Source organism: Phaseolus vulgaris, chromosome 2, assembly GCF_051622355.1.
Source record: "Phaseolus vulgaris cultivar YP4 chromosome 2, ASM5162235v1, whole genome shotgun sequence".
NCBI lineage: Eukaryota > Viridiplantae > Streptophyta > Magnoliopsida > Fabales > Fabaceae > Phaseolus > Phaseolus vulgaris.
In genome coordinates, this window is record NC_143499.1 from 25509364 (window position 1) to 25535315 (window position 25952).

General features: G+C 36.7%; 3 protein-coding genes across 4 annotated transcripts; 2 read left to right on the forward strand and 1 right to left on the reverse strand.

Annotated features, from left to right (window-relative positions):
• Positions 1-2080: 2080 nt before the first annotated feature.
• LOC137811065 (subtilisin-like serine-protease S) lies at positions 2081-7019 on the forward strand. Of its 2 annotated transcripts, none has more exons than XR_016518557.1 (11): positions 2081-2928; positions 3007-3101; positions 3209-3306; positions 3436-3594; positions 4077-4188; positions 4289-4817; positions 4898-5004; positions 5088-5330; positions 5429-5543; positions 5815-6001; positions 6284-7019. XR_016518557.1 is itself a non-coding variant. In XM_068612646.2 (11 exons), the coding sequence occupies exons 1-11, from the start codon at positions 2833-2835 to the stop codon at positions 6844-6846; spliced, it is 2292 nt and encodes a 763-aa protein (XP_068468747.1). In that variant the 5' UTR covers positions 2084-2832; the 3' UTR covers positions 6847-7019. The 2 variants fall into 2 exon arrangements, 1 of the variants encoding a protein (XP_068468747.1); XM_068612646.2 differs by having other exon boundaries at positions 2084-2928; positions 4898-4992.
• A 545-nt stretch (positions 7020-7564) lies between these two features.
• Positions 7565-8886, reverse strand: LOC137811066 (uncharacterized). Its single transcript, XM_090298429.1, has 2 exons — positions 8746-8886; positions 7565-8247 (listed from the first exon to the last, which is right to left on the reverse strand). The coding sequence occupies exon 2, from the start codon at positions 8229-8231 to the stop codon at positions 7812-7814; it is 420 nt and encodes a 139-aa protein (XP_090154555.1). The 5' UTR covers positions 8232-8247; positions 8746-8886; the 3' UTR covers positions 7565-7811.
• Positions 8887-20287: 11401 nt separating this feature from the next.
• On the forward strand, positions 20288-23650 carry LOC137811067 (putative L-type lectin-domain containing receptor kinase S.5). The gene is made up of 2 exons (XM_068612647.2): positions 20288-21759; positions 22536-23650. The coding sequence occupies exons 1-2, from the start codon at positions 20493-20495 to the stop codon at positions 23348-23350; spliced, it is 2082 nt and encodes a 693-aa protein (XP_068468748.1). The 5' UTR covers positions 20288-20492; the 3' UTR covers positions 23351-23650.
• Positions 23651-25952: the final 2302 nt, after the last annotated feature.

Sequence of the window (25952 nt, forward strand, 5' to 3'; positions counted from 1 at the left end):
GAGTTTCTTACGTGAGGAAGATATTGAACACCAACACGCCATGTTTTTCTTTTTCAAGGATGAACAAAAGTTGTGTTTGAAAAAATGAACCTATTTATGACTCTCATTCTATTTTATTTGAGAATTTGTATGAAATTTAGCTTATAGATAAAGCTGTAGATTAAGGTGGTTCCATAACTTAATTATTTGTATATCATGTTTGGTACCAAGACTAAATAACATTCATCATTGTGCTAATTTTTCTCTAATGAATGCAATTGTTTTGTTTTCTGATGATGTAAGGAAGCTTGTCAGAAGTTGGGAATGATGGTAATTAATGATATGTTTCTATTGAAACTTGTCATATTAATATCTATCAATCTATAGTGAGTAGGTGGACAAAAACTTCATTATATCTAATCTACTTATTCAATTTATTACAAATCCAAATAATTATATTAAAATTAAATTTATATTACATTTTAAAAAAATCAGTTTGCTTTTTTATATATCTAAATCTAAATAATTGAATTAGAAATTAAATTTCTAATTTTTAAAATAAATAGTTTTAATGTTTATAAATCGGTTGATACCGTTTTTTAAAACTAGTACTTTTTAAAATTTAAATAATAAATAAATATTGAAAATATTACACAGTAATATGTGAAAAAATAAAGAAAAAAATTTAACGGACTCTAAACTCTATTTAACATAATAATAGATAATATGATAAAAAAAATATTTAATATGAAATTTACATATATAAATTAATATATTTGTCTAAATAAATATTAATAATATGTGTGTGTATATTTTACATAATTTCATATGTATTATGTCTTTAGTTTAATCCAAATATTAGAAAATGAATAAAAAATGAAATATTTTATGTCCATTTCAGTTTCAGTTTTTATATATCATTTTAAAAAAACTACGCAAAAGTTGTTGGGTCAACCTAACTAAATATCTTGATATTTTAAATATATATATATATATATATATATTATTTTTATATTTATTTATACATTTTGGTCCTAAAATATCATCATTGATATATCTTAATTTTCAAGACTAAATTTTTAAATACTACGCTATTTGTTCTTTTATTAGAAGTAATGTGTACTCACATGGAGGATACGTCTATCAAACATTAAACACTGTATACTTTACCTAAAATATGTATCAAACATAAAAAAAACGAGTTTATTTTTAGATTACTAATAAATGATACATTTTACGAAATATAAAAAAATCAACATTTTTATTTTAAAAAGTATATATTAATGTTAAATTATTTTAGATCTAAAATCAATTTAAAAAATACCAATTTTAAAATTAATATGAAGCCCATTTATATTAAAACTATTAACTTGAATTTAAAATCAAATCAAACTATTTAGATTTAAAAGTATAAATATCTAAAAGATATATGAATTTAAAAAATTTAATACAATGATTTAGATATAAATTGAATTTAGATTAAAGTTTTAAAAAGTTAATCCATGTGTCAAGTGTGAAATCCAAGCCAACTTCTAATATTAACTTTTTAATACATACATATAATACTTTATAATTCTATAAAAAAATTTAGGTTTGATATTATTATGCAACTTCACATTATTAATAACAGCCATTTAATGATCAATTAAAATATTAATAGGTTGATAACTTTTTTTATACCAAAATTGTTGTAATTTTATTTTTAACCTAAAATATCTTCTAATCAAAAGTCAAACACCAACCCCAACACCCAAAAATATTAACGAGTTGATGACACCACCTAATAAATAATACTCTTTCATAGACATGAACATGATAGTTAAATATTACAGACACTTTGTTTAATGGAAACTAAAACTACCCTTAAAAGAAAAAAAAGTCATACTCAGACTTGCCAAGACAGGATGATAAAACATTTCCAAAGTATTTAATACAAAAATTAATAATTGAACCAAAATTGTGATTTTTTTTAAATATAAGAATTAAAATCACGAAAAAACAAATAGAAATATCAAAATGAATCTAAAATGGACAAAAAAATTGTAATACAATTTAACATTTATCAGACGTTTTTATTTTAACAGTATGTAATGGAGAAGTCAACAATTCAGATGATCTTGGATTAAGCATACACACTAACCTTAGCCAAATTTATTGATTGAAGTCACAGCAATCAGCAACAGCAACAGCAACCCAGAAATTAAGAGCAGCCAACCATATATTGGATAAATCTCCTTTTCTGCTGAAAATCATGAATGAATTGTGAAAAGAAAACATAAGGGTGGTTACAACATGCTTGGTGTTGAGCCAATCAGACCAAGACACATTGCTTTCATTAACTAAGGTTTTTTGTTTTAATATTATATTTGTGTATGAGTGAATGGCTCCATAGACTAAGGTTGAGGGTAATATTACATTGCTTTTAACAGCCTCACAGAAATATGGGAGATTTGCGGTTGCTTTGGCATGTACCAAAAGCAACATTGTACCTTTTTCTCTATCTGTCATCATCATCTACTGAGAACTTTGTATCCACTATCACTCCACGTTGTCATTTCCTTCCTCGTTTCATTTTGCTGTTATATTTAAATAGTCTCATTCTAGTTACATGACATGACACACACCTAGATTACGTAACAGACACCAATGATACAACTGCAGCAATGATTCTATTTCTACCTCTCCTCGAACTCCATCTGGGTTTTCTTTTCTGATATATACATATTTTTAATCTTAATAACTCTGAACTAGTTATCCATTTTATCTGTGTCCGTTTGCCTTTTCATTTCATCTTTTTGCCTGTCACTATATGGTAATCATATAGTACTTTTAGCCAGAGGTTGGGACTTAACAATGTCTTCTTCCAGTTATACTAGAAGCAGTAGTACCTTTTTTTATCTGTTTCTTGCAGTGTTTGTTGCAAAATCTAGCTTCTGCTTCTCTGCCAAGGTATGGCTTATTTCAAGGATTTTGGTTTAGAGTGTGGTGAGAACAAATTATGGAATCTAGATTCGCTGGCACTGTCAGGTTTATGTGGTGTACATGGGAAGCAAAACTGGAGAAGACCCAGATGATATTCTGAAGCAGAATCATCAAATGCTTGCAGCTGTTCACAGAGGAAGGTCAGAGCTCAGAATTAATGTCATCTTTCTTTTGGAAAATTCAACCCTTTTTCCATATTTCTTATATGCGGTTTTTCTTTTTTTCCTTGTTGGAATATATTTAACAGTGTTGAACAAGCCAGGGCTTCCCATGTTTATAGCTATAGACATGGTTTCAGAGGTTTCGCAGCCAAGTTGACTAATGAACAGGCTCACCAAATTTCAAGTCAGTAAAATCCCCCCCAATTTTTTTCTCCTTTTCTTTGCAGATAAACAAATAAAACAATGCTCATTCACTCCTTCAACTTTAATATTTATAGAATATTGTAATTTTTGTGTGTTGAAATTTCATCAGAGATGCCGGGAGTGGTATCTGTTTTTCCCAACACTAAAAGAAAGCTGCACACAACTCATTCATGGGACTTCATGGGACTTCTGAACAACGAATCAATGGAGATTCATGGGTACTCCACCAAAAACCAAGAGAATGTCATCATTGGTTTCATCGATACGGGTGAGCAGCCGTACTCTTACAGTAAGCTGAAGCCTTTATGATAACTTTCATAGCAATCTCTTCACCCATACGTACAACATGCACCTTTTCTTCAAAGTCCCGTGAAGACATTTATTAGCCGCTTCATAAGGACTTGCAAACTTTATTTTATTTCTCTAGTTGCAGAAACTGTGTATCTTTATCCCACTACATTTAGGAATAGCAGCTATTGGAAAGTATGATTGAAAATATTGGATTTCACATGGCATCATTGTGGTAGTCACATTCTTGCTTATGAAAACTCCTTTAATTAAATAAACCATCTCTGAATAGTTAAAATTGATCCTGAACATGCTTTATTCATTTCCTGTATCACTGCTTATGCAAACTAAAATTACTTAAAAATGAAAATATTGCACTGAAAAATTGTTTACTCAATAATTCTTGGAATTTGTTTTGTTAATAGTGTATTTTATTCATAATCATTAGCCCCAATTCAACAGGAATTTGGCCTGAATCCCCGAGCTTTAGAGACACCGACATGCAGCCAGTGCCCCAGGGATGGAAGGGTCATTGTCAATTAGGAGAAGCATTCAATGCTTCATCATGCAACAGGTTTCTGGTTGAATCATGTCCTCATGCTTTTTTAAGTTTGACTTCATAGGCGTTAGTTCCCAGCTGTGTCATCTTCATTGGTTAATCATTTATGGTACAGGAAAGTGATAGGAGCAAGATACTATATGAGTGGACATGAAGCAGAAGAAGGGTCTGATGGAAAAATCTCTTTCAGATCTGCCAGAGATAGCTCAGGTCATGGTAGCCACACAGCTTCCACAGCAGCAGGTCGCTACGTGACAAACATCAGTTACAAGGGGCTAGCAAGAGGAGGAGCAAGGGGAGGTGCCCCTATGGCTAGGATTGCAGTGTACAAAGTGTGTTGGAACTCAGGTTGCTATGATGTGGACTTGTTAGCTGCCTTTGATGATGCCATACGAGATGGTGTGCACATCATATCTTTGTCTCTGGGTCCTGAATCCCCCCAAGGTGACTATTTCAGTGATGCCGTATCTGTGGGGTCATTCCATGCTGCAAGACATGGAGTGTTGGTCGTAGCATCAGTCGGGAATGAAGGAAATCCTGGTTCTGCAACGAACCTTGCACCATGGATCATCACAGTTGGTGCTAGCTCAACAGATAGGGATTTTACCTCTGATATCACACTAGGAAATAGTGTTAACATCACGGTAAAGCTTAATCACTTTGTGTTTTGGTGTATATTTTGTTCACTTGGTGGACTCTATTTAGTTCTCTATTATGGAATCAGGGTGAGAGTCTCAGTCTCTTGGGAATGAATGCCTCAACAAGATTGATGGATGCATCTCAAGCCTTTGCCGGATACTTTACTCCTTATCAATCCAGGTGAAGCACAAGGTACTCAAAAGTGAGAAGAAGCCTAATGTCAACGTAAAGGATGGTTTTAAGTTAATGTTGTCCTCTTTTCTGCATTTCTGCAGTTACTGTGTAGATAGTTCTTTAAACAAGACCAAGGCCACAGGGAAGGTTCTTGTGTGTCGACATGCAGAGTATTCATCGGAGTCAAAGTTGGAAAAGAGTAGGATTGTGAAAGAGGCAGGTGCTGTTGGGATGATACTCATTGATGAGGCAAATCAAGGTGTTGCCACCTCATTTGTAATACCTTCAGCTGTTGTTGGAACGAAAACTGGAGAACGGATTCTATCTTATATCAATAACACACGGTTTGTAGTTTTATATTTGATAGAAATAGAATACACCATTTTTATGTTCTGCTGCTATTCTTCCATTCTCTAACTCAGCATCATATTATGGTGAACAGCATGCCTTTGTCAAGGATTTCCAGAGCAAAGACAGTACTAGGAATTCAGCCCGCGCCCCGTGTAGCAGCATTTTCTTCTAAAGGCCCAAATGCATTAACCCCAGAAATTTTGAAGGTGATATTGGTTTTATTTGGACGTATTTTTCCACAAGCACATATAGCAGAGGAAATAGACGTAAAATGAATCAATCTTTTTCTTGAGTTAAAACCAAGTTCAGTACTTTTAAGGTTAGGAAAAGTTAAATCAGACATCATTTAGAAAACATAAATTTACTTATGAAAGATGTTCGATTCAATTTACTATTGCTCGATATATTTGTCACTTGATTCATTAAATGACTTTTTAATTTTAACTTAACTCTGAATGATTTCTTGTTGTATTGTAGCCGGATGTTACAGCTCCTGGATTAAACATCCTGGCAGCATGGTCTCCAGCCGCAGCTGGAATAAAGTTCAATATTTTATCAGGAACTTCTATGTCTTGTCCTCATGTAACTGGAATTGCAACTTTGGTCAAAGCTGTGCATCCTACATGGTCTCCTTCTGCTATAAAATCTGCGATCATGACAACTGGTATTACATGAGTATTATCTGGTTTTCACATCTGTCTTGTGTTTTCTTGTCACTTTTACAAAATCTTGTAGTTATAAGCTTCCACATTCAAATGTGACTTCTTTTTTCACAAAGAATTTCCACACATGCCTTACCAATATATTACCAAATGCAGTTTGTGAGATTTTTCTTAACAAACATTAAAAGAAAACTTCTTATTACATTAAATGTTATTTCACTTAATGGCTAAATATAGATACTGAGCATAACCACTCCAAACTAATATTTCAGTTCATTATGCAGCAACAGTTCTGGATAAGCGCCACCAACCCATTAGAGCGGATCCTGACAAAAGAAGGGCTAATGCATTTGATTATGGTTCAGGCTTTGTGAATCCTACCAAAGTTTTGGATCCAGGTCTTGTCTATGATTCACATCCAAATGATTTCGTTGCGTTCCTATGTTCACTTGGTTATGATGAGAGATCACTACGCCTTGTCACAAGAGACAACAGCACATGTGATAGGGCATTCAAAACACCATCGGACCTCAATTATCCATCTATTGCAGTCCCCAATCTAGAAGACATTTTTTCAGTAACCCGAGTTGTGACTAATGTTGGAAAAGCAAGAAGTATATATAGATCTGTAGTGTTGTCTCCTGCCGGAGTTAATGTTACTGTTGTGCCAAATCGATTAGTTTTCACAAGGGTAGGACAGAAAATCAAGTTCAATGTAACTTTTAAAGTGGCTGCCCCCTCAAAAGGCTATGCATTTGGGTTCTTGTCATGGAAAAACAGAATATCACAGGTCACGAGTCCTTTAGTTGTCAGGGTTGCACCAGCAAGTCTTGGGTTGGTTAGATAACAGTGCTTGTAATTATGTATATAAGCTTAGGAGCTTTACAGTCACTACCAATCTTAGTCAAATGCAAATGCAATCAAAATTATCACTTCTAAACTTTTCTTGTAGGTATATGCTTGAAGCAGCCGACAATAAAAACACAGAATTGAATAGATGATATCTTAATGCCCTGATCATACTCTCAGATTCATTATCATTATTTGTCAAGTTATCATTTCTCATTACTACGAGATTAAGAGCACTTACCACGCAAAAGTTTGGTGCTCTTCTTTTATTGCACTGATTTATCCCACTGAAAGAGGATGTTAAGAAAGTATGATCTTTGTTTTTATATTTTATTTCTAAATAAGAAGATATAAGTGAATAATTAAATACTTATTACATAATTAAAATTAAACTATTATTTTAAAGGCAAGTTAACACATTTACAAGGTTGTACTCTTCCAATGTGAAGTGAAGGAAAACAAAAAGATGTAAAAACATAAACCATTTTATTTAAAAAACATATAAAATTAAAATTATAATAAATATTAAAATTTAACTCATTAAAAATAAAATAATAATAATAATAATGTGATAGAAAGTACATATTCACTGACATGGTAGTGCATGTCTTTCTCCTGTTAGATATGTTGAAGTCACCCTTACTTTTGACAGTATATTTGTTTATTAGTCTATTTAGACATTTATTTTTCAAAGAAAATTTAAGAGAATATCATAATTCATAAGAAATCACAGGATTTTCATGCCACTATATAGAGTGATCCAGAAATATATAAACAATCCCGTATATACAGTGAACCAGACATACATAAACAATTTACTAAGATTAAAAGATAAAATTATTAAAGTATTCTAATGCGATTTAGACAAACTTTATAATATGGTATTCATCCATAGAAACTCTAGAACTAGACAAAAGGAGCCAACACTTTTTTCTTAGCATCACACAGCAACATAGCATACATCTAAGACTGGATAGATGGATCAACAAGACCTTCCATCACAACAAGCTGATCCAGCAAAGCAATCTTTTCATCTTCAAGAGATTTTACTTCATCTTCAACCTCTCTTAACTCTTCCCCTAATGCAAAGCTCTCATCCTCAAGTAGTAAATACTTCCGCCTCAATGTGCGATACTCATTTCCACCTGCAGAGGAGTCAGGCAATGAATCTGAATTAGAACCTTCTTGTCTCTGAAAAGTTGGAGAAACTTCAGTCATCAATGGTCTCTTGGAACCCTTCTGTGTAGATTTTAGAGATGTCTGTCCATCTTCCTTGACACCATTCCCTTTCAAGTGAAATAAAGTATTCTGGATTAAATTTTTCTTCTTCCTTGGTTTATTATTCATGATCTCTTCTGACAAAGGAATCCTTGGATCTTGCATTTCTCACTAATAATCACTGCAGAATAAAAATAAAAAATAAAAAACTATAAGTCATGGAGAATAATAAGAATTAAGAGAATGATTTAAGGTGAAATTGATTATCAACAATGTAAATACTAAAAAATCAATTCTACATCAAAACAAAAACTCAGTTCTAAAAAAAATTATTGGTTTTTCCAATCAAATGTCTCTCAATTGAACTTCTATATTGATGAAAAAGATGATAAATTCAAGCATTAAGTTCAATGAATTGGGTGAAACAAAGCACAAATGCATGTTCACTCGTTGTTTCTTCATGACCTGACTTTTTGCTTTTAACAAAAATTGCCCCTTATTCAAAATCTTCTGAAAGTACAACTACCCAGTGTGAAAAAAAAAATTAGATTAAGACAAATTCAAAATCTCTTTTCCCAAAGCTGAAATTCAAAATCCAATACTGATCAAAATATTACAACAAAACAAAGATTGGAGCAATTACAGACGAAGGGAGATAGAGGGAAGCAGAAAGACGAACCTTGGGAAGGTGATTGAGCAAGGTGTTCTCTTGTAAATGTTCAACCTCGGAACGAAGACAGACGAGAACCAGGATCTTCAAAGTTCAAAGACAAACAACCAAATTAGGGTTTGAACTGCAGAGGAAGAGATATTGGGGACAAGTTAGAAATGGTAATGCAGAGGAAATAAATCAAGGGCATGGCTCATGCTTTACTGGTCATTCTTTTTTAACTTTTTGGCCTGTCAAACTAATTATTTGTTCTTTCATATTCAAGATATATAGATATAGATATAATAGATAGATATAGATATAATAGAGTCACTTCAATGTTAGTTAAAAAGTATTTTTTGTTATATCTTTTGAAACAAGTTATTCTTTTAAAATAAAGTAAATACGTAAAATTTAAAGTTACAACCAATAAAATCTATGTTCTCTTTTTGTGAATAAAAATAGTTATTATTTTTATTACTTAAATATTAAAAGTTTGAGTTAATGTTATCTTTTCATCCAACTAAAAGTACATTATCATATCTTGTAAACAATAAGATGTGTTGGCAAAACAAAGATAAAAACAATTTTTAAAGGATAAAAATTGTTAAAATAATTTTTCATAATAAAATAAATAATTAAAAAAAATCATCCTTGTTTATTTAATATAATACAAATATTTTCTTAAAAATATACCTTTAATTATGCTTATTTAAGATTACATAATATTTTGATGTGAAAATGCAGTCTTAAATTATATAATCAAGTGAGTTAAATTTTACTTAATATTACGAAATATTTTATGTAAAATTGTAGATATGACAAAGGGATATCCGAGTTATGTTTTAACTTCAAATTTTTTTAATATTTTTCATTTTTCATTTTAATTTAAATATTTGTATTATAGTTATTTATCAAGTAGTTGTAAAAAATAAAAACTTTCAAAATATTTTATTTATATTAATTTTTTCTTTTACACAAATTATCTTATTAATTTATATATTTATAATTACTCTCACAACAGTCACTTATGCATGTGAAAGTAGCTCAATAGTTAATCCATTAGATTAGATGGTAAGAAAATATAATATAATTCAATTATTCAATCTAGTAACCACTTAACCATTTTGATAATTACCTCTCTTTAGGTTACATAATTAGCTAGTACCATATCATTTTATAGGAAAGAGACTCTAATTTGTCTTAAAAAACTATCTATGTGGGACCATCTGCGAATGGTGTTCTGAATGAAAGAAGAGTTTCTTCCTTTCCTCACTTCACATGTGTACCATAAAAAGACATAATTTGATAATAATGCATTATCTTATTCAGCCTAATATGGTCTAAAATTCCTCAAAGCCTTTTTCACTAAACTAATTGAAAATTAAGTGAGAGATAAAAATATAAATAGTTAATAATATATTCAATATTTTTAAACTAACTATTATACAACTTTCATTTTGAAAATATTATCTCTTAATGTAACTATTATATAACATTTAATATTATTTTACTATCATCTCTTTTGAAAATAATAACTATCATGTATCATTTAATTTAATATTACGTAAGTAAGTATTGAAGATAATATTATATGACTATTATATTAATTGAAGATAAATATTTAAATTATATAATTGTACCAATCAGTCATCGGACTTGGGCGTTGATCAAAATCATGGTGTGACTCCGAAGGATGGGTCCACTGGGAGGCTGAGAGGACGGACCAGTGTCTCGGGAAGCTTGCGGGTGAGGGTAGCCGAGGAGGGGGCGACATCAAAGCGCGGGGTGTGGAGACCTCGGACCTCGGTAACTCAAACAGTAAACAATGAGTCGAAAAAGATGACTTCCAAGCCACATTTCAGCACTCAGCAAGGTAGAAGTCAAGGTCACAGAGGGTCCTGCATGGGAGGTGGATGAGGCGGTAGGGCGCACCACAATCAAAGAGCCCCTGGGAAAGAGACGTCTGGTAAGGGCCACGTCCCGGGGGTGATCTGCATGCATGGCACGTGAATAAGTTAGGGCACTCCCAGAGCGGATGACCCAGAGATTGGGTGCATGAGTTGACACCCAAGTGGTCATCCCGTGGAGGTTGCACTCCAGTGAGGGGGTCTTGAACACTAAATGGCCCTAAGAGTGGGTGATAGTGACGTTAAGATGCACCTACAGTAAGCCCAAGTCATAGTTAGCGAAGGGAGCAGAAACACTAAAGAGTATATAAAGGGTAACAACCAACATAATGAGGTACGCAATTCTAATGTGAAAACACACACAGTTACACAAAGCTCTCAGAGTTTAGAATTTTTTGGTGTTTCATTGCTCGGAGTTTGACTTGAGCGTCAGAGTGCAAACATCCGCAATGGCGTCCTTTGTCTCTTGTTTTTCAGGTAATTCACTTGGAGGAAAGCACCGTGAGAGCGAAGGGAGTTTTGGACTCGAAGGTTGTGGTGAGTGCACGAAGATGTTTGGGTTAACCGGCGGGAACATTTGGCGTCCACCGTGGGGCACGATCTAAAACGATTGTCCCAACCGCAAGAACTGAGAAAGATTCATCAAGACTCATCAAGAATCGATCAAGATGAGGAATACGAGGCAAGGATCTGTTGTGCCAATTGGGGGCGAAGGTCTAACCCTGCAACAAGTTATGGAGATGATGCAGGGCCTTCAAGAAGCGATGGCAGCGTTAAGAGCTGATCAAGAACGCATCTAGATTGATCTGGTCGCGTCACAAGCAAGAAACGAAGAGCTACACCGAACCAGTGAAGAGTTGAGGCGTGATTTGCGAAACCAGGCAGGGGATCGTGAAACAGAGGAACAAGAATGTGCTACTTCTCCCAGGGAGTTTCCCATGCCTTTCTCACAGACGATTATGGATGTTGTGATACCAGCTACGTTCGTGGGACCGAAAGCCACGTTCACAGGGATGGAGGATCCAGAGGCTCATCTCACAACTTTCCACACGCAGATGATTCTGGTTGGTGGTTCTAATGTAGTAAGGTGTAAGTTGTTCATGAGCACGCTGGTAGAGACGGCGATGGATTGGTTCATCAACCTCCCTGATGGCCACGTGACGTCGTTCGCACGGTTGTCGAAGTTGTTCAGGGAGCAGTATATTGCGAATCGCGCTCCCCCACCCAACTCTTACGATCTTTTTGACGTAAGACAGTATCGGGGTGAGTCGTTGAAGGAGTTTGTTAACCGTTTTGGGGCAAAGGTGGTGAAGCTTAACACCAAGGATGAAACGATGATGGTTCACGCGTTCAGAAAGGGGATTTGTTCGGGGCCTTTCAGTGAATCACTCATCAGGAGTCGCCCTAAAACCTTCGCTGAGATAAGGTGTCGAGTGGTGGCTCACATTGCAGCAGAAGGGGATATGAATGAGAAGCGCGCGTGTATTGTTCCCACGCGCCCACAAGCGTCGGTGCGTGCACAGCCCGTGAGAGTGCATGAGGCCACAACAGAGAAGAGGGCCCCCACGAAGAAGAAACTCTACGAGCCTAGGAAGCCTCAGACTAGGGGGCGCACAAGGGAGAATAAGCCTTTGAGGCATAATTTTGTGGTAGAACTGAAGGATTTGATAGTTGTGCCCAACATAGCATAGAGGTTGAAGATGCCGCCCAAGACTAACAAGAAGTTGGGCCCCACAAGGAGGCTTGGTGCGAGTTTCACCAAGCGTTTGGTCATCCCATACGCAACTACTTGGTGTTGGGACACCAGTTGGACGAACTGGTGAAGAGTGGGTTCCTAAATGACTACCTGGTGGAGCAACAAAGGATTGAGACCTCAGCAGCGTCACGTGAGGACCAAGGGCACGAGATGCCCATACATGGAGAGATCCACACCATCTCAGGGGGTTTCTCAGGTGGAGGGTGCACTGCTTCTCAGCGCAAGAGGTATGCACGATCGGTGATGTCAGTAGAGGCGCAAGCGGTGGATGGCGTGCTCGATGTCGACCTTACATTCACGAAGGCCGATCTTCGAGACGTCGTTCCTCATGACAATGATCCTGTGGTGATTTCTGCTGTAACCGCGGGAAGGAAGGTGCACCGAGTGCTAGTAGACCAGGGCAGCTCGACGGATGTGATGTTTTGGTCCACCTTTAATAAGCTGCATTTGTCTCTCGATCAGTTGAGGCCTTACACTGGGTGCTTGTATGGCTTCGCAGGAGACCAGGTGGAGGTGCGGGGGCATTTGGAGCTAAGGACCACCTTTACGGATGGCTTTGCATCCCACACGGAGAACATAAGGTACTTGGTGGTTAGTGCTTCCTTAGCCTATAATATTTTGTTGGGGAGACCAGCTTTGAATAGGCTAAGGGCGGTAGCGTCAACACGCCACATGAAGATGAAGTTGCCGGACTTGAGCAGGAAGGTGATAACCATCAAGTCGGACCAGCAAGAGGCTAAGAGGTGCTACGAGAACAACCTCAAGACCAAGAGTGGGGTGTTCATGGTTATCGAGCGCCCACCTAGCAGAGACGGGGACGCCCGCGCAGAAAGCGCTCGAGAGAGGCGACCCGAGCCAGCAGGGGATATTGTGGAGAGGCAGATCGGGGGCAGAACGTTCAAGCTTGGTAAGTCGTTGAACCAAGTTGAGCAAGATCAAGTTGCTGGGGGTGATAACACAGCTCATAGAAAGCTTTAAAACTAGGCGAATTCCTAAGGTGAGGCTTCTTGGCACTTGGAAGCTTGAAGACACACTCACCGTCTAAGACGAAATTAATCCACTAATGAAACAAAGTCTTGCAAATTACAACTCAAAGAAATACAATGAAAAATTAGGTCAACAATTTTTTAGGCACATAATTTTAAAACTTGTTTTATGCACTCCTTTACTTTGTAGCTCCTTTGTGTGTGTGTGTATATATATATTTATGCTAGCTTGTTATTGGCCCTTGTTATACCTCCTTAGGATATTCAACTTTGAATGTTCAAATCTGCACCTTTTTAGTGATATAGCTCTCACCAAAAATTTCAGCTCCACTACTCACCAAGGCACTTTTTAAGTTGCTTCCACCAAAAAGAGGTCAAACAAGTTTAAAGCAACAAAACTCAATTTAAAAAATAGGACCATAACAAAATGAATTGATATATGACAAGACTTGAAAGAGTATTCAATAAAATTGACAAGCAAAAAATTAAGGTACACAAGAAAAGGTAGTACTCAAATTCAAACCTAGAGAATGGTACTAAAATTGGATGAAAAAAACCAAAAACAACACTACTAGAATTTTTGGTAAAATTTGCGTCAGTTTCAAAATTTATGCTGAGCCAAATACTTCAAATTTGAATGTGAAATTTAAACTACAGAAACCTCAATGTCTTAGCTCAAATTAGGCGTTGGAAATTTACCAAAACAATGCACCAATTAATTGTAATTTTTTTTTTCAAATCACTATCGCTTCACTTTTTTTTCAGAGTCAAAATTTTGCACTCTGTTCGTTTTTCATTTATCATTTTTTTTTTGTATTTTGAATTTTTCTATACTTCTTTTTTTCAAAAAAATTTAACACCTCAAGTTGTTCAAATACAGAATCTCGGAATTTTTCACCAATGGAATTAATTTTCATAAATGTTTTTCAACCAACACAAAATTATTAAAACAGAGGAAACCTACACTAGAATTAAAAACAAAATTGAAAACTTCAAAGACACAATGTAATTGATGTAAATGAACTTGTATGGAACTAGCACACAAGCAAGAACTCAAATCTGAAAAAAAAAATACACCAAAACTCAAATTCAGAAATATAAAATTGCACTCAAATTAAAATCAAGCAACCAAATAAAAAACAATAAGCACCAATTGGAATTGATGACATTGTAGGATAAACATGACTTGACAAAACTAAAATGAATTCAAAAATTTAAAATGACTCAAACCAAACAGATTGAACCGATTAAAAACATCAATAAGACTAAAATAAAGCAAAAACAGAACAACACATAGAATCCTATAAAATTTGCAACACGGATTGTTAAAGAACAATTGAACAAATTGAATCAAACAGAATTTTAAAACAGCAACATAAACCAAAATTAAAAACAGAAATAACAAGACAATTAAGGAAATATGATGAACAACACGGAATTAAGAACAAAAAAAAAATAAAAAATAAGAGAAGACACTTATCTCTTGAAGAACCTTGGTTGTAGATACCAAATGATGGAAATGCGCCTTCCTGACCGAATTGATTTCTTTAATTTTTGGATGATTTGTGGAAGCTTCAATGGAGGAAACGTGCAAGGATGGCTCTCATGGAGCTATAGATTCCTTGAAGGCGCATGATAGGTAGGGAGAGTGATTGGTTGGGCCATATCACTTGAGCTAGGTGAAGAAGAAGATTAAAGTGTCTATCCTAGAGAGGGAAGACAAATGAGTGAGAAAAGCTAGCAACTTTGGCAACAATTTCACTCATTCATTAACCTTACAAAAACATGAGCCAAACATCTTTATTTATAGGATTAGAGGTTGGTCATGCATTACAAAATAGGTGGGAAATTCAAATGGAAAAGGTTTGAATTAGGCGCTTATTTTGAGCTCACAAGGGGGGTGTGACATGGTGTGGTTCATGTGACTCAAATTAGGTCTAAAGGTCCGGCCATGGGTAAATTGGGAGTTTTTAGAAACCCTAATTTATCCTAGGTTTGTTTTTAGATGCCTAAATTCAACCTAATTACATTTAGAAAAATACAAGAAAAATTCCTATTCTCTACTTGACAAAAATTTAAATTCTACTCTACAAATTTACACTAGATTCTTGGCATCTTTGAACATGTAGAGAAATATTTCTCTGTCATTCGTAGCAGAGTCTCAATCTTCCTGAATCTTCTTTGCTATAGACCTATTTTTAGGTCTGATCTTCTAGTTGTGAGGCCTAGACTTGGCCTTCTTCTATCAATAACTATCTTCTTCAATTTCAAAAACTTATTTCTTGTATTTTGATACTCCCTATAGTTTCACCTACTGTCATAAGTAAATAAAAAATATTTTTTTCCCTTAAATTATGGGAAAATGTTTTATTTAAAACTTAAAAAAATGAGATAAAAAATAGATTCTTTTTAATCTTTAGAGATGTGAAATGATGTTTTATTCAAATTTTCTTTATCAAACTTAGTTGTATAAAAGTATTTACAGACACAAAAGTAAAAAGAAAAATGGAGGTTTATCAAAATTTATGACTGTAACTATAGTTTACTTTTTTTTTTTTAAAAAAAACTATTATTTTTATATATTTGTTCCTATCGGTTGACTTGAAACGCCTTTGTGCGCCTACGTCGCTCTTTCGTCCCGAATCTTTGAGTCAGCACGTGTCGTTCCTGTGATGAATGCCTGAAAACACAAAGACAAGGGCGCCCTAGCGGCCGTTTGCACTCCGATGCTCAAGTCAGTACTAAACATGATAAACCCGGTCGAAAGGATAGTAGAATCGGTCCACACGGGAGAGACCAAACATGAAACTAGCAGGGATGCCTTCCTTGGTACCTAGTGTTTCTCTCCAGACCCTTGGCATACTCTGCTTCCCCTGGGTATAAGACTTTGAAACTGACCCCGTTTCTGTCAGAGGGCTGAACCAATCGCCTAGTCGATCATCACTGGGTACCCCGGTTCTTGATTCTACTATCCTTTCGACCGGGTTTTGTGCCGTTTGGCCGAGGACGTTGCTTAGGTCGGAGTTCTTTTCTCCAATCTCTCTTTCCCCAGGGTTGCCAAACGAGTCAGATTTGGTTCTGTGGGCGATTTCTGCCATGGTCCTGTTGGGATTGGCGCGACTGACCTTGGGCAGAGGAATCTCCTCGGTGTATGGTGGTCCGCTGGCGACCATAGATACCCCTCTCTTTGTTTTGAGGTTGTTCTCGTAGCATCGTTTGGCCTCCTTCTGATCTGACTTGATGGTAATCACCCTTCTTGTCAAGTCCGGTAGCTTCATCTTCATGTGTCTTGTCGATGGCACTGCCCCTAACCTATTCAGTGTTGGTCTACCCAACAACATGTTATAAGTAGAGGAGGCATTGACGACAAGGTACCTGATGCTCTTTATACGTGACGCGGCACCATCCGTGAAGGTAGTCCTCAACTCTAAGTATCTGCGCACCTCTACCTGATCTCCTGCCAAACCGTAGAGACAGCCGCCATAGGGCCTTAGCATGTCGGGGGATAGTTGCAGTTTGTTGAAGGTCGTCCAAAACATTACGTCTGCCGAGCTTCCCTGATCTACTAACATCCGATGCACCTTCCTCCCTGCGGTTACCGCATTGGGTCATTGTCATGGGGGACAACGTCTTCAAGGTCGGCCTTGGTAAAGACCAGGTCGACGTCGAAGGCGTCGTCAGTCCTCTGCGCTTCTACCGACATCACCGTTCGTGCGTATCTCCTCCACTGAGAAGCAGTGCAGCCTCCTCCCGAGAACCCTCCTACAATGGTGTGGACCTCACCATGTACGGGGACTTCATGCCCCGGGCCACCCCCTGTTACTGCCATGTCCTCAGTCCCCTGTTTTTCTTGCAGGTAATCCCTTAGGAGACCGTTCTTCACCAACTCGTCTAGCTGGTGTCCCAGCGCCAAGCAATTGCGTATGGGATGGTCGAATGCTTGGTGGAACTCGCACCAGGCGTTCTTGTTGGGCCCGAGCCTCTTGTCGGTCTTGGGAGGTACCTTCAACCTCTCAGCTACATTTGGGATAGCGATGAGGTCTTTCAATTCTACCACGAAGTTGTGCCTTGGCGGCACGTTCTCTCTCCCGCGACCCTTGGCACTAGGCTTTCTTGGTTGATAGGATTGCTGCTTCACAGGGATCTTCATCTTTGTTGTTGCCTCGTGCACCCTTAGGGTTTGAGGACGACCTGTCGCGCGCGGCCACGTGGGAACCACGCATGTGCGCTTTTCACTAACTTCTTCCTCCGCTACAATATGAGCCATCGCGCGACGCTTTATCTCGGCGAAGGTCTTAGGATGGTTTCGGATGAGTGACTCACTGAAGGGTCTTGGTGCGATGCCCTTCCTGAGAGCGTGCACCATTATCTTTTCGTCTGTAAGGTTCAACCTTACCACTTGCGCTCCAAAGCGGTGGAGGAACTCCTTCAAGGACTCTCCTTGATATTGTCTTACATCAAAGAGGTCATAAGAGACTGACGGGGGAGCTCGATTCGCGATGTATTGTGCCCTGAACAGCTTCGTGAGTTGCGGGAACGAAATTACATGGCCATCAGGGAGGCTGATAAACCAGTTCATCACTGTTCCTGGCAAAGTGCTCATGAACAGCTTGCATCGCACCACATCAGAGCCCCCAACCAGCATCATCTGTGTATGGAATGTCGTAAGGTGGGCCTCTAGGTCTTCCATCCTAGTGCAGGTCACCTTGGGCCCTACGATCTCTTGTGAGAACGGTGTTGGGAATGCTTTGGGTGGGGTCACATGCCCCTGATCTGCACCCTCACACTCACCTGCGCGGGTTTGCAGATCCCTGCGCAGTTCCTCGTTCGAACAACACAGTTCTCCGCTCGTAGCTTGCGATGCTACCAAGTCAGCTTGGATGCGTTCTTGATTCGCTCTTGACGCGACCATCTCTTCCTGAAGGGCTCGCATTGCCTCCATAACCTGTTTCAGGGTGAGGCCCTCACCCCCGTTCGATGCAACAGGTCCTTGCCTAGTACCTCTCATCTTCTGGATCTTCTTGGTTCTTGCTGGTGGGACAATGTTTTGTATTGTGCCCCACTGTGGGCGCCAAATGTTCTTGCCAGTTGACTCGAAACGCCTTCGTGCGCCTACGTCGCTCTTTCGTCCCGAATCTTTGTGTCAGCACGTGCCGTTCCTGTGATGAATGCCTGAAAACACAAAGACAAGGGGCGCCCTAGCGGCCGTTTGCACTCCGACGCTCAAGTCAGTACTAGGGCTAGGAAACACCGAAACTGTGTAACTGTCACTGTATGAGTTTAAGCGGCGCAAAATGAATAGCGTACCTTGTCAAGTTTGTTGCCTTACTATTTATAAACTGAAACTAGGGTTTCCTCTTTACCCGAAATGGGCCTTTCTGATGGGGCGGGCCCAACATTGTTGTTACCTTACTCTTAGGATAACCTAGCACGTGGGGTCCCTAACTAGAGTGCAACCTCTGATAGGGTGACCACCTGGGTGCCTCCTCGTGCACCTGATCTCTGGGGTCACCCGCCTCTGGGAGTGCGCTAGCTGTTCACGTGTCATGCATGCAGCTCGTCCTTGGAATGCGACTTTCATAGGTCATATCTTTCCAGTGGATCTGTACTTGTGTTACGCCTAAACGCGTCATCCACTCTACACGCATGGACCCTCGTGATCTAGGCTTCTCCCTTACTGATAACTGACGTGTGATCTGGGATCCACCTCTCGTGGCCCAGCTCTACTGTTTGGGTTCCCGATGTCCGATCTCTCCACACTGTCTAGTGGCACGTCGGTTCATCCTGATGACCGATGTCTGACCACTCTTGGCTCTTTGGCGCACGTGCTTTGCGAGACACTGGTTCATGCTGCTCGTGGGACCCGCTTACGTGACACCAACATTATCAGTAGTCAACAACGCAGACTAGTCAACACAATATTGAATGTAATATTATAGTAAACTTATAATATGATGAGTATTTAAAATTAATACTAATATTTATACTAGTACTTAAATTATTTTCTCTTGTAACTACTGAACTATACAAGGAAAAGGCAAAAGCTAGCACATAAAATATTTCGAGACTTAGTAATCATTTTCCAAAACTGTTGTATTGTACAAAAAAAGAATATAATGTTGGCTATATCAAACACCTTCGTCTTAACCCGAATTATAAGAACAGGTACATTTTTTTTTAATTTTTTTTTCTTAATACACTTTAAGTGAATTATATTATAGTACACAGTTTATTTTTATTTAAAAATGTATATAGTGTAAAATTTAATTAGCACTAAATATAGCTTTTAAATTTGTTAATGACGTAGCATCACATTGGACAATGAGATAATTAATCCAAGAAAATAATGTTAAAAGTATGAGATTGAAAATAGAATCCAACACCTTATTATACTTATATACAACAAATACTTTTTTTTAACTATTTCACATATTTAAATTTTTTGTTTAAAATTCCTTAAATGGTGGAATTTGTTTTAAAATAAAAACGCGAATAGGCAAAGTGATATTGTTAAAAAAATGTAGTTTTTTTGAAAAAGTAAAAGATTAGATTCATATAAGTAGACGTATTAAAGTGTGAAGGGTCCATTAAATATTAAATTATGGGCAAGTTGCACCAAAAGCAATAAGAAAAATGAAATTAATTGTAAAAGCTTATCGCTAATTGCGAACTGCATTAGGTTAGGGCACATGGTGAAAGTAGAAAGGCCACGTGCAATGCAAAATATAATATATTAAATCATCTTTTATAAATAAAGCATTTTTTCTTCAAAAGAAAAAGAAGCACAGGGTGGCATTAGTTTATATTGTGTTCATTAAATCTTTCAAATATAATATCTAAATACTTAATTAATTTCTCAGCTAATTGATTTGCTAATGAATTTTGTTTAAATATTTACAACACAACGAGTGTGATTTGTGAACATTTTCCAAAATAAAAAAGGTATATAGGAAGGTGATTATGAATTTAATAATGTTGAGCGTAGAAACGAAAACACGCAGTGGCAGAGAGAAAGTTCATGGAAAACAAAATCTAAACACAACGTCACACTTGCAGCCTCATTTTCCTCCATCAGAGAAAAATTCCAAAACTTAAACAAAATCACCACAAACAAACACATCCTTAATGATTCCCCTCCAATGCAACAACATGGCAGCTTACTCCGCCGCCATCGCCGTCATCACCACCATCCTTTTCCTGTTCCCGGCGCCGACTTCCCAAGCCCAAATTCTCAAGACACAAGCCCACGTTTTTGGTCCCTTCAACCAATCCTACTTCAACACGTTCGCGGTGCTGCCCAGCGCCGCCATCAACCTGGAAGCGCTCCAAGTAACACCAGACAGCACCGGCAACGTCTCCCTGGCTAACCGATCCGGCAGAGTCTTCTTCAACACCCCCTTCACTCTCTGGGACGACCAAGATAGCCTCGACGGAAAACTCGTCTCCTTCAACACTTCCTTTCTGATAAACGTGTACCGTCCCAAAAACGAAACTCCCGGCGAGGGCATGGCCTTCTTCATCGCGCCTTCTCCCTCCACCCCTCCTCTCAACAGCCACGGCGAGTTTCTCGGCCTCACCAACGCCTCCACCGACGGCAACCGCACCAACCAAATCGTCGCCGTCGAACTTGACACCGTGAAGCAGGACTTCGACCCCGACGACAACCACATCGGCCTGGACATTAACGGCGTGAGGTCCAACGTCACTGTGTCTCTCACTCCCTTGGGGTTCGAGATCGCGCCCAACGTCACGCGCCTCCACGTGCTGTGGGTGGAGTATCACGGCGACCGGAAGGTGATCGACGTGTACATCGCGGAGCAGGCTGATAAGGACGCGCCCATAGTGGCAAAACCAGCTAAGCCGGTTTTGAGTTCAAGTCTTGATCTGAAACAAGTGGTGAACAGGGTTTCTTATTTTGGGTTCTCTGCTTCGACCGGTGACAACGTTGAACTAAACTGCGTGCTGAGGTGGAACATTTCCATTGAAGTTTTTCCCAAGAAAAAGGGTGTCGGAAATGCGTTGAAGATTGGATTGGGTGTTGGAGTGCCTCTGGTGGTTCTTCTTGCAGCGGGTGTTGTAGGGTGGGTTTATTGGTTGAAGAGAAAGCAGAGAGAAAGTGAGACTCAGATTTTGGGAACTCTCAAGAGTTTACCTGGAACTCCCAGAGAGTTCAGGTTTCAAGAATTGAAGAAAGCCACTAATAATTTCGATGAGAAGCATAAGCTCGGACAAGGTGGATACGGCGTCGTTTTTAGAGGAACACTTCCGAAGGAGAAGTTGGAAGTAGCCGTTAAAATGTTCTCCAGAGATAAGATGAAAAGCACGGATGATTTCTTGGCTGAACTCACCATCATCAATCGCCTTCGTCACAAAAACCTTGTTCGCTTACTCGGTCAGTTACTTTAATTCATTTCTCCTTATTATAGTCATTTTCTTAAGATTTGATTTAGTTATCACTTCCATGAACATAAATTCCAGTTATTAGGATTTAGGATCTAGATCCGACACTGGTTCTGTCCAGATCATCATGGTAGGAGCGAAGCAATTATTGCTAACATTCTGTCGGATGAGTCTTCGCTGACAACGTTGACCAGCTGTGGTGACAGTTGCTGGTGTCCTAACATAACTCCTCCATCTTTGTGCATTCACGTATTCAACGTGGTTGCACAAAGCCGAAGATCAATACTTCAAAAGTGTCCTCCACTGAAGGCTATTTTTGTTGTAGAGTTTTCATCCAAAGTACGGAATATGGTTCTGGTCATGCTTCCTCTGGATTCCTTTCATTTCGAAAGTGACCTCAATTTTATACCTTCTGTCTCTGGTCAACATTAACTGCTGAGTTGAGTGATGTTCTTTCTCTGTCCTTTGGTCCCATTGAAAATGATGATTCGTTGAAAGTTCCTTCACCCTACCCAAAAGTGCCTTTCTTGTGTAACAAACCTAATCTCATTACGCGGTCAACTGAAATTTACTATCTTCTAATTGGAAATTGAAGTCATAAAAAATGAACCACCCAGCCGGCCTAAATCCTTTTATAGTAAGATAAATATTCATCAACAGAACCATAAACATACCCAAATAGTTTACCTTTTCTTACAAGCATTGCCAACTAATGTAATTATAATTTTATAATGTTCTGTACAAGCATCTGACTCTAAATTAATGCAGGGTGGTGTCACAGAAATGGGGTGTTGCTGTTAGTGTACGATTACATGCCCAATGGAAGTTTGGACAACCACATTTTCTGTGAGGAAGGGAGAAGCACTAGCCCACTAAGTTGGCCTTTAAGGTACAAGATCATAGCAGGGGTGGCTTCTGCATTGAACTACCTGCACAACGAGTATGATCAGAAAGTGGTCCACAGAGACCTTAAGGCCAGCAACATCATGCTGGACTCAGACTTCAATGCTCGTTTAGGTGACTTCGGTCTGGCTCGTGCATTGGAGAATGATAAAACATCTTATGCAGAGTTGGAAGGAGTGCATGGCACCATGGGGTACATTGCACCTGAGTGCTTCCACACGGGGAGGGCCACAAGGGAATCGGATGTTTATGGGTTTGGAGCAGTGGTCCTTGAGGTGGTGTGTGGTCAAAGACCATGGACCAAGAATGAGGGGTATGAGTGCTTGGTGGATTGGATATGGTTCCTGCATCGTGAGCAAAGGATACTTGATGCAGTGGATCCAAGACTTGGGAATGACTGTGTGGCTGAAGAGGCAGAGAGGGCTCTGAAATTAGGACTAGCATGTTCTCACCCCATTGCCAGTGAGAGACCAAAGATGCAAACAATTGTGCAGATCATATCTGGTTCAGTGCCTGTGCCTCATGTTCCCCCTTTCAAGCCAGCTTTTGTGTGGCCAGCCATGGACCTATCAAGCCTTGCAAGTGAGCTCACACAAACCACAACAACAGAGTACACACCCATGAACAGTACCACACATTCTACACATGTTGATTTCTCAGATAGTGGTTCTCTCGTCTAAATCACCATATATGCATGCAATCCAATTCCATCCCCTCTTTGAAGACAACCTTTTCTCTTTGGTTTTTCGTGATCTGTATGTTGGTCAGCCCTTCCACTTAGTTAACTTTTCTTCCTCTGAAAAAAAAATGAAGAAAAATTTCTTCAGACTTTTCCTTTTTTTTAATCTTAATTTGATTTGATTTTTAAGTGATAAAGTATAGATTCTCTTGTAGTTTCTAATTTTGATTGGAAAGGAATGAGATCGGGGTTTGTAAATTTTGATGAAATAATATATATTATCTGTATGTTATTTTTTTCATTTTTATACTTAAAATTGACGTATTGTTAAACATAAGCAAAACTTTTTCTCCACTTGCCTTTTGTATTTAATTAAATAAGACAACTCACCAAATAATTATTGCACACACGGTGTGTCGAATTGCAAAATCTTGTCGAATTGCAAAATCTTCCGAAGTTTCAGATGTAACATAGATTTGATATATTATATAATTATAAATTATATAAATTGATAATAAATATTTACGTATTATAGATAAGCTATTGATATATTATATAATTTTAAATTATATAAATTGATAATAAATATTTATATAAATAAGTATATTTTAATTTTTTGAAACAGAAAGATAATTTTTTGACTGGTTTAAAAAAATTTATCTTATTCTTATAGATATAAAAATATTTATTCAATAAATTTAAATTTTTAAAAAATTATTATATTTATACTTTTTAAATTATATTTAAACTGTATAAAAAAGTTTAGAAATCTAACAAATATTTTTTTAATTAAAAGTGTCATAAATATCGACACTAATATATATATATATCCTACAATGACTAGTCATTTTAAAAGAAGTGTAAGTAGATCTATTTTTATTAAGTATATATGGTTTTATAATTTCATGCAAGGAATTCCTTGTCTGCCTTCTTTAAATAACCTGCTTTGGAATATCTCTTAAGACCACACGTAGATCAAATTTCTCTTTAAATAACTTATTTTGAAACTCTTTACACATATAATATCCTATTCAGTGGTTGATATTACTCTGACCAAGAATCTACAGTGAAAGTGGGGAGCTTCTCAATCAGCAAAATGTACAATTATTTTGGGCTTCTGGCTAATATATCTAAGGCCAATTCTTCCTGCACGAACTGCCTGCAGTTTTAAATTTCCATAATTTCTCATTATTTTAGAATTAAAAATTTAGAATAAAAAAATACATTTTGAAAAAACAATTCCGAAATAGATTTTTATATTCTGAAAATGAAATTTTAGAATAAAATTAAAATCTCATTAGTTATAAAATAAAATAAAAAAATCCAAATAAAAATTCAGAAAATAAAATCTTAAAATATATTTTAAAAATGAAATTTCAAAATATATCTTAATCCACGCCTTTTTTTTATTCAAGGACATTTTTACTTAGTTACTTTGATGTATTGTGCCCATTTGTTGCATTTTGATAAAAAATTATAGTAGCAAAATTAATTTCAAATCATGGAAGCCATCTGCTCAAAATAGTGTAAATTGTACGTGTACATTCAGTGGCTGAGCTTGAAAAAATATTGATGTGTGAAATTTAAAAAATATATATAATGAAGAGAATCTTATGTCCTAAAAGATGGAAAATGTTATTTGTTGCGTATGTGTCTAGGTTATCAATATATAAGATGAAACAAATAATTCCAACCCACAACCTATCGGTCTGTGATTAAAGCCAAATTATTACCTTTTTCACTGTTCACGGAAAACTCAAAAAAGGAATCCCTTCTGTCACCCAATTTCCACATCACTTTCTTCTTTTAATAGGACAAGGAAAGTCAACCTAAATAACCTTGTTTGTCAAAATAAAACCATCTTCATCTTCTTCCTACTCTCTTTCCAAACCTTATTATCCCAATGTAAAATAAGTAATTATCATTCAAATTTTTATTCTCTTTATCTACTTTCCTTTTTCTAAACACATCTATATCACAAAAATAACTATTTATCATATCACAAAAATGACTGTTTACTAGAAACATTAAAGACGGGTGGAATAACTATTTATTGAAAACAAAAATGGTTTGAAAATCCCACATAAATTAAAGTTAAAATTATTTTTTACATTAAAATAGTTTTTTTTTCAAAAATTACAATTTTAAGTAAAAAAAATTAAAAATAAATAAGTTGTACCTTCTAAATACAATTTAAGAGATATATGTAAAAGTCATATCTCATTTCTACTCTAAAATCATGTTATAAAGTATGACTTCTACTCTAAAATTGTATCTATTAGATATAACTTATACATTTTCATAAAAAAAATTGACCCAAAATTATAATTTTTGAAAAAAATACACTGCTTTAATATAAAAAAAATCATAATATATAAATTACTATTAACATCACGTTACAAGTCTTAAAATTAAATTAAACTTAAAGTATTATTACTTAATATAATAACAGGAATATTTAGAATTTATGTAACTATATATTTGTAATTATAATACCACTTTCTAATCACTCAAAGATTTCCTTTTACATATGTCTCTTCAATTAAATGATTATTAAAATAAGTTATAAAGTCTAATAATACTATATTAAATTTCAGCACAAA

Bases quoted from the DNA above. Each gene is read 5' to 3' on its own strand.
- LOC137811067 (XM_068612647.2), top strand. From the start codon at position 20,493: ATGATTCCCCTCCAATGCAACAACATGGCAGCTTACTCCGCCGCCATC. The intron at 21,760-22,535 runs GTCAGTTACTTT...AAATTAATGCAG, and splicing joins AAACCTTGTTCGCTTACTCG to GGTGGTGTCACAGAAATGGG.
- LOC137811066 (XM_090298429.1), bottom strand. From the start codon at position 8,231: ATGCAAGATCCAAGGATTCCTTTGTCAGAAGAGATCATGAATAATAAA.
- LOC137811065 (XM_068612646.2), top strand. From the start codon at position 2,833: ATGTCTTCTTCCAGTTATACTAGAAGCAGTAGTACCTTTTTTTATCTG. The intron at 3,102-3,208 runs GTCAGAGCTCAG...TATATTTAACAG, and splicing joins GCAGCTGTTCACAGAGGAAG to TGTTGAACAAGCCAGGGCTT. The intron at 6,002-6,283 runs GTATTACATGAG...TTCATTATGCAG, and splicing joins ATCTGCGATCATGACAACTG to CAACAGTTCTGGATAAGCGC.